The following is a 13,915-nucleotide window of genomic DNA, read 5'->3' as shown; positions in this document are numbered from 1 at the left end:
CCAAGACAACTTCATTGGTGCAACTAGGAAGACAGGTTTCCAATCTTTATTCAGCATCAGAAACAGAAGACAATGAAACAAGAAAGTTACAAGCTCTATACTTCCCAGAAGTCACAGCTTGGCCATAAACCCCTGTAAATGCAAAAAAGTAGTAAGCAACTTTCAGTGTAGGTGTGTACAGACAACAGTTACTAAGCCAGCAAATGTTCCAGGAACATAGAGAAAAAATACTGTAACACATTTATCCCCTTTAAGAAAAATATTAGTAAAATGATCTCACAGTACAAAACTAAAGGAATCAAAGCAGGGGAAGGCAAGTGGAAATCTATAAGCAGGTCCACAGGGGTTTGAAAAAAAGCATGCAGAGGAAAGATGCCTGCATGTTTAGTTGTGAGTCAGGGAGAAAACAGGGCATTAAAGAGCATTTTGCAGTTCTGGTCCATGTCTCCCCTTCTTGATTTGTTTCTCCCTTCAGCCTCCTGGCACTGGGAACTCAAATGTTCCCAGGAGAGAGATAAGCAGCTGCTGCATTCCTCAAGGAGCCAAGAGCTACTACAGTGCTACAGGTGAAAGGGCTATGTGACTTTCTTGGGACAGACTTCCCATTTATAACAGCCTGCCCAAGACTGTAGGAAAAATCCTTGCTTCCAATTTAAGAAAACAGCAAAAATACCTGCTGGACAAGGAAGGCAAAATATGATCGATTATTATAATTGTATCATTAAAGGAACTAAAGAAGCGGTCCCTCAGGGGCAAAACACAGCCAAAGCTTTTGATGAAAAGCAAAATAAAGATGAGTCACCATTGGAATGGTTGGAAAGACTAAAGAGAAATATACAACAATATTCTGGAATACAGCTAGACAGTCAAGCAGGACAAGAACTATTAAAAGTTTGGTTTGTAACTCATTCTTGGCCAGATATTAGGAAGAAATTAGAAAAGATAAAGGATTGGAATGAAAAAGGGTTGAATGAGTTGTTGAAAAAAGCTCAAAAGGTGTATGTCCGAAGGAATGAGGAAAGACAAAGAAATAAGATCAAAATAATGGTGTCTACAGTTAAAGAAATGAATAAACAAATACCAGAACAAGAAGAAGGGGAAGTACCCCAAAAAGAATATAGAAATGGACCCAGTGGTCACAGGAGACAAAGAGTTCAATATCCCAAGAAACCTACTAAACAGTCAGGGAGAAAAGAAACAGGAACAGCTCCCTCAAATACACAGGGTAAAAAGCAAGTTTGTTATTACTGTGGGAAAGAAGGCCATTTCAAAAGAGAATGCTTCAAGAGACAAAAGGACATCCAAGTCTTCCAACTACAGGAAGACTCAGGATAGGGAAGTCAAGGGTTCTTTCTCCTGGGGTCAGAAGAAGGAAAAGAACCCTTGATAAATCTAAACTTAGGACCCCAGGAGAAAGACACTATATTTTTAGTGGACTCAGGAGCTCAGAGGACCTGCATAATCCAACTCCCTCCAGGAATAAAGATCTCTAACCACACAGTTGCAGTGATAGGGGCAAAAGGAGAAAAATTCGAAGTATCTGTAGTCCCAGCAGTATCCATAAAAGGAAATGGGAGGACAATAGAAGCAGACCTATTGATTACATCTGAGGCTGGGGTGAATCTGTAAGGCAGAGATCTAATGGGCATCCTGGGAGTGGGAATAGTACCCCAAGGGGAAGAGGTGGAAGTTAAACCTTTTGCCTTAAGTGAAGAACTAGGCATAAATCCTCAAGTATGGGCTGAAGATGGGAACAGGGGGAGACTGGAAATAGAACCCTTCAAAGTAGAATTATACACAAATACACCCATCCAAATTCGGCGATACCCCATTCCCCTAGAAGGTAAAAAGGGTCTTTTACCAATAATCAAAAAGTTAATTCGTGATGGCCTATTAGAACCCTGTATGTCACCATACAATACCCCCATCTTATGGGTAAAGAAAACTGATGGGACTTATCGATTGGTCCAAGATCTGCAGGAAATCAACAAAATAATGCGAGTACGTCATCCTGTTGTCCCAAACCCCTATACCATAATGAGCAGAATATCCCCTGAGTGCGAATGGTTTTCAGTAGTTGACTTAAAAGATGCATTTTGGACTCGTCCACTAGATGAAAATTCTTGAGATATCTTTCCTTTTGAGTGGGAAAACCCAGAAACAGGAAGGAAACAGCAACTAAGATGGACAGTCCTCCCACAGGGATTTTCAGAAGCACCCAACCTATTTGGACAAGCCTTAGAAGCTGTAATGAACAGGTTTGATCCAAAAGAAGGAATTATCATCATACAACATGTAGATGATTTATTAGTAGCCAGGAAAACACAAATAGAAGTGGAAAAAGAAACAATGAAGCTGTTAAACTTTTTGGGAGAACAAGGATTGAGATTATCAAAAAATAAACTTCAGTTTGTGAAGAAAAAAGTGACATATCGTAAAGAATGGAGGACGTAAACTAAGTCCAGAAAGATTAAAAGGAATCTTAGACCTCCCTCTCCCAAAAACATAGAAAGAAATAAGGCAATTTTTGGGGTTGGTGGGGTTTTGTAGGCTGTGGATTTTGGATTATAGCAATGAAACAAAGTTCCTGTATGAAAAATTAACAAACAACACAGCCCCTGAAAAGGTCTACCAAGCAGAATACTCCCCAGAAGAAGCAGAGAAATTTAAGGAATTGAAAGAAGTTAAAAAAATGGTAACCCCCGAGGGGGTGGTGTCCCTTGGGGTTGATCCAATCAGCGCCCCTGCAAAATTTAAACATATCACACCAGACCGGAAAAGAAGGATGATGAGGTAGTTGGAGGAGAAGTGGCCATGTTCTGAGACCACGAGGGGAGAAGGGGCAGGAGCCCCGCTGGGGGCCACGGCCCCCCAGCCCCCCAGATGGGGTTGCAGAAACTCGGAAACAGTGTTAAACTGGACCGAGGTCTGTGACTGAAAAGCTGCAAGTCTTTCTCCACTGTGAGTGGGCAGCACGAGAAAATTGCTAAAGGGTTAAGAGTAAATCACTGTTCCGTTTGTGGGGGACCTTTAATGGTAGAAAAATGGCCCTGGAGAGGTTTTAGTCTAGATGCTCGAAAGATACTCAAGGGAAATTATACATTCTCTCATAATAAAGCAAATAGGCCAGAAGGGTGGATATTAAGCTCCACAGTGATAGGAAGGGATTGTATACGGAGAACAGGAACTCATTTTGTACATCCAGTTGGGGAAACCCCGTGCAAACAAACTCTGCAGACTAACTTCACTCACAGTGAGTATTTTCCACAAGCCCAAACTGGTCAAGAAAAGGAAGCTCCAACTGTGAGTGGGATGTAAACCAGAAACTCTACCAATGCAACAAAACCAAAATAAACCCTTTTTCCAGAATAAAAGAAATATTGAAATTTTGGAATAACGTTGATAGCATATCCAAAAACTTTTGGAAGGCACCCAATAAGCTCTTTTGGATTTGTGGAAAAAGAGCATACACAATCTTACCAGAAAATTGGAAAGGTTGCTGTGTCATAGGAATAGTTTTGCCCTTAGAAAGCAGGGACGAATTAGGAGTCCTGTTATATGACTCCTTTAACTGAAAAAAAAGAGAAATTAAAGAGAAAATACCCTATATTGGGATGAAGGGATACTCAATAAGAGGAACCCAAAAATGGGGAGAGGAGGAGTGGCCTCCTGAGAGGATTATTGATTATTATGGGCCAGCTACATGGGCACAGGATGGGACATTGGGTTATCGTACACCTATTTATATGCTCAATCGAATCATATGGCTACAAGCCATATTGAAACAGTCATAAATCAGACTGCAAAGGGGTTAGAATTAATAGCCGAACAACAGTGTCAAAGCAGAGCAGCCATATACTAAAACAGATTAGCCCTAGACTATCTTTTAGCAGAAGAAGGAGGAGTCTGTGGAAAATTTAACATCTCAGACTGCTGTTTACAAATTGACGATAATTATGAAGCCATAATGGAAATAGGCTCCAACATCTGGAAAATAGCCCATGTACCAGTCCAAAAATGGAATTCCATAATAGATGAGGGTGGTGGACTAACTTATTTGGAGGGGCACGGTGGAAGCAAGTAGGTTTTTTCTTATTATGTGCTATCTCTGAATTATTTTTTCTACCCTGTCTAATCTCATGTTTTATGAGATTAATTTCTAGTATTGTCCAAGGAATGCAATTAACTACCATGCCAGTGGATCCGAAGACCACTACAACCAGAGGCCCGGGAATCCAAAAAATCATGATCTTGCAGCTGGCCCCTAAGCAAATTAAAGACATGGAGAAGGCATGGAAAGCATTACTTGAGTGGGAACTTACCAAACAAATGGAAAGAATGGATGAAGCACAAGATATATTAACCGAGTGGGAACAGACTCGAAAGGCCCAGAGACAGTCGACGTAAAAGACTTATAATAAAACCATGAATAAAGAGAGAAAGGGGAGATTATGAGAAATAAATAATCTGGTTTTATTATAAGCAAAATGAATTTAATGGAAAACAGAAGGGAGTGGGATTTTCTTTTCTTCCATTTAATTCCAAGTTTTTTTTAGGCATACAGTGAAAGCTGTAAGGTGGAAGGTCCTGCCTGGGCCTGATGCTGGGAAATAGGGAAAAGTATAAAAACAAAAATGTGCTCTTGGCCACGTGGCCGGCCTCTGTGTGCAGAGAGACCCCCCCCGTACGATGTACGGGGGGGTACGTCACAAATCAATCAAGAGGGAAGGTAACACCTCCTGAGTCTGAAAAATTACCTTTTAAGATAAAATACCTGACATCTACTGAATATGTAACAGCTTATGTAACCAAGAGAATACAAAAAGGTGCGTTTTTTAAATGGCAGTGTGCTTTCCAGGCCCATGTGACTTAGGATTGCACCCAGCGCTGCAATAAAGAACTTCTTGCTGTAATCTTCCTTGTCCAGCAGGTATTTTTGCCATTTTCTTAAACTGGAAGCAAGGATTTTTCCTGCAAGACCACCACACTTCCAGAATACTTTGGTTTTCTTCTCTTGTCGAACAGAGCTGTACCTAACACTGGAGGAGGGGATATGTTCAGGAGCCACAGCGACCTACTGCAGATGTCTGGAAAGAAAGGAGCAGCTCATCTGAGAAAAGAAAATACATGCCAGGATGTAGGGAAAAAAGGGACAGATGTGCAGGGTGGCTGGATGCCAGATCTGCTCTCTGATTATTCTCCAATCCCCTGAAGCTGAGCCTACTGAAGCATCTGGGAATTAATTCTGCAGATTGACTGTAATTGGCTTAGTTACTGGAAACTGTTGTTATGGAACATGAGGGTGTTGTTGTGCATACACTTAATCAAAGAAACTTACAGAAGGTGGAAGTAAAGTTTTGCTTCTTTAACCACATTATCAGAGTTTCCAAGCAGTCTTCATCATGACGATAAAGTAGATATCTGAATCAATTGAAGCGCTGACTCCTGCATAGTAGTTCATGAATTCTTCTGTTGTGATCTGAGACAGAGAGATTTAAAATAGGAAGACAAATATTTTCTTTTAATGCTATAAGTCAAAACCACACATTGAGGTGTTTCTTTAGGAAACAGAACATCTGCTATTTCATGTTGTTGCTAACAAAAAGGAATCAAACAGGAGGCAAAAAAGGCACAGAAAAATTGCTCAAGTTCACTTCTTTGCTAGACACAAGAGCTCTTGTCCTACAGAACACTTGGATGGACACGAAACATGTGAAGTTCACTAACATTACCAGGAACTAAAGTTAAAATCACTGCTGCCTAAGAAGACAGATGTTTTAAACTACTTTTGTCCAGGGACGATGTGATCTGGTTCTTTGCGTTACTATTAATAAAGGTGGATGGGGTTTCTGATACAATCCAGAGACAGCTCAGAACTTTATACCTACCCATAGAGAGAAAATATCATTGCTCTAAACAAGTCTCACTTAATGAAGTAATTACTTTTTCAAATACCTAAGGGTTTTGAATATCTTTCACAGGTATTGTGAGGTGGAATCATTTTAAAATGACCATTACAAAAAATAAGGATAAAATTAGCAGATGAACAGTTCATGTCTCTCGTGATGTCTTAACTCTTGAACCATGTAGATCATTCTTTGAATCAACAAGACAGAGAAAAATAAAAACAATTGAAAAGGCATTAAGTTTTTAAAGAGGGTACAAAGGAGGGCCATGAGGATGGTGAATGGCCTTGAGGGGAAGCCTTGAGAGGAGCAGCTGAGGTCACTCAGCTTGTTCTCAGCCTGGAGACAAGGAAACCGAGGAGAAATCTCATGGCAGTCTACAACATCTGCACGAGGGTAAGCAGAGGGGCAGGTCCTGATCTCTTCACTCTATGGTGACCAGCGACAGGACTTGAGGAAATGGCCTGAAGCTGAGTCAGGGAGGTTTAGGCTGGATATCAGGAAAAAGTTCTTTACCCAGAGGGTGGTTGGGCACTGGAACAGGCTCACCAGGGAAGTGGTCACAGCACAAGCCTGACAGAGTTCAAGAAGTGTTTGGACAACACTCTCAGGAACATGGTGGGATTCTTGAGCTGTCGTGCACAGGGCCAGGAGTTAGACTCAATGATCCTGATGGATCCCTTCCAACTCAGCATATTCTATGATTCTGTGATATTTACTCTGATTGCATTGTGTGTTTGAGAGCTAAGTAAAACATGACAATAGGGAGAAGTGATCACTATAGACTGTCCTACCATCATGAACTCATTACAAGCCTTGCTGACCCTGTCTATTTCAGAGGGACCCAATGAGATCACAGTGAAGAGGACCTTTTTAGCAATTGCTTTACCTTGAGGCATTTCTATTAGAAACATTTTAGGTATTCGGTATCATTAGTGTCTTCTGATTCAGGCACAGGAAAGCTGCAGTTAGTTCTCAGAAGAAACAGCAATCAGGTGAGCTAACATCAGTATTGCTGAACAAGAGGTGGGTGCTCAGTGTAACAAGGCACTGAACTCATCAAGGATCACTCTGGAGATTCATTTAATGTGTTCCTGGATGACCTCAGCACAAAAAGCAGGAACTTTTCGTTTGAGATTTGCTAGATATCACCACTGTTGAAGAGAAGGAAGGGGACAGCTGGCCCAAAATTGGTAGCTCTGAGGATGACACAACAGCATAAGGGATGAAATTCAGCTCTACTAAGTGCAAAGTCATGCCAAAGGAAAATAAAATCCATCACCTTTCTACAACTGAGAGCCTGGACGTTGGAAGCAGAGCAAGTGAAAGATTTGGGTATAGTAGCCAGCCACTAGACAGGTCATCAGTGTAATGCAGGCATGAACACACAGGTGCAGACTCAAGAGTGGAAAGTGTTAAAGATGTTCCACAAAGCACTGATAAAACCTTACCCAGTTTGGTATTATTCACTGTTCAGACTGAGAATAATACCATGTGAACCATGGAGATCCAGCATTAAGCTCAGTCAAAAGTAGTTTACAGGCACAGAACAACGGGAAACAGAGCAGGCTTGTCTCAGAGATGGTTGCACAGCAGATGCACAAGAAGTCCATCTCAAAAGTGCCCAGGCTTTGCACCTGCACCAGAGAGCTTAGGCAGAGGGCAGGAAGAACTTGCAGTTCTGCCCCAGCTCCTCAGGGCTCCTCAGGGCACACAGCTGGTGGCAGCACCCCCAACTCCATCCTCCCTCCAACTCTCTGTAGATAAATCTATCTCTGTTATGGGCAGACTTCTGAGTCAAATGTCTCAGTAATTACACTGGAGAAGAACTAACTGTAACGTATTTAACATATTAAGGAACCTGCTTTTGAACTGAGTTCTAGTATTTATTCTTCTAAGAAGTGAAAAATCCTCCAATTCATGTGGATGTTGAAAATCAGCATGCTCTAGCATGAAGGCTACAAGCCTGGTAATGTAATCTCTCGTACCTCCTGCAGAGCCCCTTTGCCTCAGAATGTGCAAGCAAGCTGTACCAGCAATGCTATGCACACACTATGCATCTATTTTATTTTTCCATATAAATGTGATGCAAATGCATGTGTGGTACTGCAATCACTCCTACATTTAATAATATAAGTCAAGTGCTGAGTCAGATGGTGATTTCATGGCTTGACATTAGGTGTTTCACTTACCTTCCCATCTTTGTCATAGGGTGAATCAAAATTATCCAGAAAGGCTCTAAAAACTTGTTCTTCTGTCCAGTCTCCATTTAAATATTTGGGATGGTGTTTTGGATTGTATACCTCCCGTAAGTCTTCGACTGTTATGACACCATCTCTGGTCTTATCTAATTTCTGAAATGCTTGCATTATTATTTCTTTCCTTGCATTCGACATGGGAGGCTGTAAGGAAATATTAACAGAATCATTTTATTTCTGCCAACTACTTGCTGAGTTCCAAATTCAAGTACCTGCTGTTGTTAGCAGTAAAACTATTTCAAGGTCCATGGGACAACAGACGGCTGACAGTCTACACTGTCCATGAGCTAGAAAGGACAATGTATCACCATAAAAAAGCAATGTGATTGAGACTATTCGGTGTCAACCAGTACAATAGTAAATGGACAATAAGAGAGAAAATACTCTGTGTAACACTTTCCTGTTCCACCCATTTTATATATTTCTAACAGGAAATTACTAATTACTCTAAACACTAATATTTTCTATCTTAATTGTTTAGACTTCATCATAGCAAAGAGACTCCAACCAAAATCAGCCACGGCATGGTGGACTAAAGAGAGTCTCCCCTGGATTAGTTCATGTTATAAAGAGATGCATCATAAAATGACGCATAAAGAAGTGAGATTAATGGGCTGAATGACATAGGTACCCAGACTGCAACATAGGAATTTAGGTAACTTAATCAAGGCTGCAATTCATTGAAAAAAATCACAACCACTTATTTGCAAATATTCTATTCTATCTTGTTCTGTTCTGTTCTGCCATATTTTTCTCCACTTAATGCAGTATTAAAAAAAATTTCCAGACTTACTCTCAGTGTAACAAGAAATTCATCGAAGTCAATTGTTCCACTGCCATTTTTATCAAATATATGGAAAACCTTTTGTGCTTCTTCCTTGTCAAGTGTGATCGCGTACACATTTAATCCCCTCATAAATTCTTTGAAATCAAGGGTTCTGCTGTTCTTGACATCCATCATTCGGAATACTCTGCAGGAAACATGACATTTGAGGAAAATGCACAGGAAAACATGGAGAATGCTGTAGTGGTTTAGCACAGTGCTGGAGCACAGGGTCACTTTACTGAGGTAACATTGTTCAGTCTTCTGATGGGGGGTGGGGGGGAAAGGAATAAAACCCCCAACCAACAAAACCCCCCACAGTTACAGGCAGCAGAGATGACTGGTTTCTATTGGGTGCCTGATTATGACACATCTGAAGGTAGATGAGGGGAAGGCTGCCATGGTCTTCCTGTTCATTATAGCCCTGTGCCCTCGGCAAGTTGGGCATTTAGATGATCCAGCTGGTCACCACCTGGATCCCTTTGTGGTTTATAGGGCCTGGGAGGGGTTTCAAGGTGTGAGGCACCTCCCCTTTCCTACGACTGGGGTGCAAAAGGAGTCTAGGTGCCTCCCACACTGTACACAGACCATTACACAGGCCATTACACGCAAGGGAATTACATCTGAAAGAAAAGAAGCATAAAATCCCCTGTACTCAGATACTTAAATTAATTTTCAAAACACCAAAGAGAGATATGTGTCTTAAGCTTCCCTTCTCTCCCTGGCAGGAGTTGTTCTGGGTCTCACAGGAGCACCTTCCCATGACAGATTCACACTGCTCAACCCTTCAACGGGCAAGCAGACCAGTCCTGTGTCCCAGAACACATGAGCCCCAAGGCCAGGCTGTAAGTTGTGGCGTTTGCATTGGAACCAGGAAACTCAAATTTTGGTCCCTGTTAAGCCTGTGAGCCTCTTGCAGCTAAAACTATTAAGCTGAATAATCGATTTGACTTCTTAGACTCACTTTCCAAGTCCCTTTAATCCAGCTGACCCCCTCGCTAAACATAACAATCGCAGCTTTTCAATGGGGTCCGTGGCTTCCAAGAGGTGTTTTTTAGCTTGGACAACCATGTCGCGCTCATGTCTTGCTGTGCCCGGCATCTGAAAGACCAAAACAGTCTTGTGACATGGATTCACATTCAGGCAAAGCGCTGAAAACTGCCTTAGAATATGGAGCATCCCTAATCCCTCACCTGCAAGGTCTGGTGGCAACTCTTTCATGACAACTCATTTTTCCATGACAATTTCCTTCTATGAGAAAGGAAATTGCCAATATAGGTCATGAACCATGAAAGGAAAGCTCAGCCAACCATCCTGTGATTAGATAGGAATGCCTGGGTAAGAATTTTCTGCCTAAAGTGTGAAAATACAGTGAAAACTGATGGATGAAGCCAGGAGAGCGAGGCTGCCTCCACATTCCCTGCATCTCTGCCAAGCCTCTCCCCTACTTGGAGAGGTTTGCAGTTAGCATTTGACCACAGGAATACAAAAATTATCCTGGGTGAGGACCTTTGCCTTAGATTTGCTTTTGTTCCACTAAGGCCCTAATTCTCCAGAGCAGAGCTTTCTCCCACGGCATGTCTCAGCAACAGCAATCACCTGCAGATGACACCTCCTGCTTTTTTAACACAACTGCAGAATAAATTAGTACCTGAAACTTGCACAGCATTTAGAACCTCGGGACTTCAGACTCTGCCAAGTCACATAAGTCTTCCAGCTTCCCTCAGAGGAATAAAGGGGGAAAACCAGTCTGTGAATCTGCAGTGCTGCAATAGCACCACCAAGAGGAGCATGCCCAGGCTGGCAGAGGGTCACCCCTTCTCCCACAGGCAGTATTTTTGCCTAGTGCTAAAAAAAACAGGGCTGTCCATGCCCATAACCAATATTTTAGGACCACACAAAATCCTGGCCCCGGGCACATGCTCAGGGCCAAGACTGCCACCTGTTGAGGCAGTGCTGGGATGAGGAGATGAAGATGGGCAACCCTGTGAGGCATTAGTGCACGTCACACTTCCAATCCCATTGTCATTGCATGTACAGAAGTGTGAATTGAAATAGTCAGAGAAAACTTATGAGAAACATGGAATCAAACTGTTTCATCTTAACTACTCTGCTCCTGTCTGCAGAGCATCGGCTATGGCTGCTGGTCATGTCACATATGCTGAATTTTATAACCCCTTCAGATGACTCCAGTTGAGCTTGGAAAAAACAGAAAAATAAAATGGTTTTGTACACCCCAGTTGGTTTCAGTAATAGATTATTGTAGAAGTCTAGAGAGGTAGAATAGAGACCATTTTGGCCTTTGCTTTAGACAGAACAAGCAAAGTTCTTCTGGGAACTCATTAACCAGTGACCAGAAAGACCTTACAGCTGCGTGAGATCAGCAGCCAAAAATGTTTTCTGTAAACAATGACCTGTCCTTAAGGGGAAATTTTTAGCTGGAAAGAATATAAAATACAGTGAGGTTACATAAACACAGTGCAAACTATATTTCTATTATATAATTATCCACTATAGCTTATATATAATATATAACAACTATACTTCAATACACAGAGTGCATAATGCATGCATAGCACTGTGCAGTATGCCTCCACACTATGTTATGTATTTAAATGTATTTATATGAGGACATAATTTGTCTCCACTGCACACTGCAAAAATCTACACAAACACACACCATGAAAAAAGTGTAACATTTCGTTGCCTCGGGTTCAGTGTAACCATTTCCAGCATACTGCAAACAATCATTGCAGCAAGATTCATGAATTGAGACTAGGGAGGGATAGTCTGACTTGATATCTATTATGATCTCCTGTGCCACAATAAAAGGCACTGAAACTGGCCAATCCTCTGTTATCTCTGCATTAAGTAAAAAGTTTGCTTCTATGTCTACAAGCATTTCTAGCTGAGAACTCATCATCTCCAGGCTAAGTTGCTCTAGTATTGAACCATTTTCCTTTTAAAATGTGTTCTTCGTTTCTAGTGAATTTCTCCCATCATTAGCTGCTGCTTTACTTTTTTTTACAGGGCTAAAGAGTTACCTATTAAAATTTGTCCAGATGCAAGGTCCCTTTTAAATCCACTTTGGCTAAATAATTAGGCAGAGCTGAGGTTTCCTGATACAAAACAAATTTCCATATGTCAGATAATTCTGCAGTTATGCTTGAACTTTTCAAATTTTTTTTCCAGTGCTCCTTCTGAAGTGGGTCATAGCACTCCAATAATATCACTAATGCCATAGGTAGAGGTATTCCCACTTCCCCCCCTGCCCCATGTATCATGGGTAGAAACACTAATAATAAATATTTCTCTGCTCTTTGCAAATCTGCATTCTCTATAATGTTCAGTAACAAAATCACCACCAACAAAGAAACACTATATTAACCATATACAAACTATACCAACGTATGCTATATAAAACTCAGCAATTAAAGTCTGTTTGCAAAGTAATCACACTTACACTTTACCTTAAAGCACCTTAAACATGATCTGGCTTTCTGTGTCACACAGCAGTATCTGTTTAAGAAGCCTTTCTACACATCTACATACAGAAAACCAGTTAAATACAAACCCTGCAGCACCCAAGCCTGGTCCATAGAAACACTTTTGCCACTTTCCTATTTCTGTTGGCTGCTGGTTTAAGCTAGAGATAAACCCTTTTTAGGCCGTATTGAAAAAAAACAGATTCCAGATCAGTGCAAGGAGGGAGGAATCACATGCTCTTTCCTCTCATTTTGCTTTTGCCCCTTTTTGGATAATGTGAAGTAATTAAAGATGCAATCAGGTTTTGCTGAATATAACAATTCTCTGTACACCGTACAAATGTGTTACATACTAAACCCATTAATAAAATAAGAATAGCTCATAACCATAATTGTGCATGGTTTTAACTCATATCTTACCCAAGATTATCAGACGTCTCCCTCAGTAAAATTAACCAGGAGTGTTTATTTTAATATTGAATGCTAGAGAGTTTTGTTTTGCTTAACAGCCTGGGCTATGAGCAATTACAATAGCACACATTGTCAGCATTGCTTGTTTCTATTGGCGATGTTGTGTTGTGCAGGCTAAACAGAAATTATTGCATGTATTCCGAAGAAATGCAAAACCTTAAATTTTGGGCTGAGCTTTTCCAGTAAAATCTTAGACCATTCAGCAACCAGGTCCTTTTACATTCCTCTGTGCCAGAAGATTAAGCCTGGAAAGAGTCAGATTCAGTCTAAGCTCTGCATCATTTGTTTAAATGTTATCCCTCAGCTGAGCCCAAAAGCCTCCTATGAAATCCTGGAAAACACTGCAGCATGACAGGCAGAGTCCGCATACTTGCCTCTGGATTACCTGAGGCTCCAGAAAGCCCCTGTCCTGGCCAAAGACACGGGTAGCACACCACCCACCCCAATGTACAAGCTCTTATGATCTGAGAACAGATTAAGTGGCATAAACCAATTGCACATATTTGGTTTACTCTTTATAATTCCATTAAATTATTAAGAGCACGAAAACTACAGGAGTATTTGGCAACCACCTAAACACCTATTCAAAAATCTGGCTTACCACCCCCACTTGAGCCACCCTGTAGCAGCTTCCCGTCTCTCACTTCATCATCCCCAACCTTCTGGCAGGTGAACATTAATTACTGCTCTTGCTATTTTGCAAATAGATAGATAGATAGCTAGCATATATATATGAATATACAATGATATATATTAAAATATATAATTTTAATAAAATACACAAAATTAAGATATAATCTACTATAAAAATTATATATAATAATACATAATTTTAATAATATAATTATATATATTTTAGAAACCTGCTTTTGGCTGATCGGAGAAACTTATTGCAAGGTAACAAACAGGAGGAAAAAAAAATCCTGTACCTGCAATGTTATCCTGAGCGCGAGGTTTTCACCCACGGGATGG

General features: G+C 40.9%; 2 protein-coding genes across 5 annotated transcripts in view; one reads left to right on the top strand and one right to left on the bottom strand.

Annotated features, from left to right (window-relative positions):
- Positions 1-4,450, top strand: part of IL7R (interleukin 7 receptor) — a 26,378-nt gene extending 21,928 nt beyond the window's left edge. The window contains exons 9-10 of the transcript XR_003538480.1: positions 476-566; positions 4,164-4,450. The gene's annotated coding sequence lies outside the window, so the exon portion shown is untranslated. The remainder of the gene's footprint in view (positions 1-475; positions 567-4,163) is intronic.
- CAPSL (calcyphosine like) lies at positions 81-13,915 on the bottom strand. Of its 4 annotated transcripts, none has more exons than XM_027709152.1 (6): positions 13,873-13,915; positions 9,952-10,088; positions 8,958-9,135; positions 8,099-8,308; positions 5,339-5,479; positions 81-132 (listed from the first exon to the last, which is right to left on the bottom strand). In XM_027709152.1, exons 2-5 carry the CDS (start codon positions 10,086-10,088, stop codon positions 5,378-5,380), a joined length of 627 nt encoding a protein of 208 aa, XP_027564953.1. In that variant the 5' UTR covers positions 13,873-13,915; the 3' UTR covers positions 81-132; positions 5,339-5,377. The 4 variants fall into 4 exon arrangements, with proteins under 4 accessions (XP_027564953.1, XP_027564950.1, XP_027564954.1 ...); XM_027709149.1 differs by lacking the exon at positions 13,873-13,915 and adding an exon at positions 10,639-10,676; XM_027709153.1 differs by lacking the exon at positions 13,873-13,915 and adding an exon at positions 10,181-10,205.

The sequence above is a fragment of the Neopelma chrysocephalum genome, unplaced genomic scaffold (assembly GCF_003984885.1).
Source record: "Neopelma chrysocephalum unplaced genomic scaffold, ASM398488v2 Primary Assembly neopelma1_96688, whole genome shotgun sequence".
Classification (NCBI taxonomy): domain Eukaryota; kingdom Metazoa; phylum Chordata; class Aves; order Passeriformes; family Pipridae; genus Neopelma; species Neopelma chrysocephalum.
The sequence above is the reverse complement of the archived record's forward strand: the minus strand, read 5'-3'. Positions and strand labels throughout refer to the sequence as shown.

What these genes read in the sequence shown, in the direction of transcription:
- CAPSL (XM_027709150.1), bottom strand. An exon ending in GGATTAAAGGGACTTGGAAA is followed by an intron (nt 9,136 to 9,951) that starts GTGAGTCTAAGA and finishes TGTTTCCTGCAG; the next exon opens with AGTATTCCGAATGATGGATG. An exon ending in AATTTCTTGTTACACTGAGA is followed by an intron (nt 8,309 to 8,957) that starts GTAAGTCTGGAA and finishes ATTTCCTTACAG; the next exon opens with CCTCCCATGTCGAATGCAAG.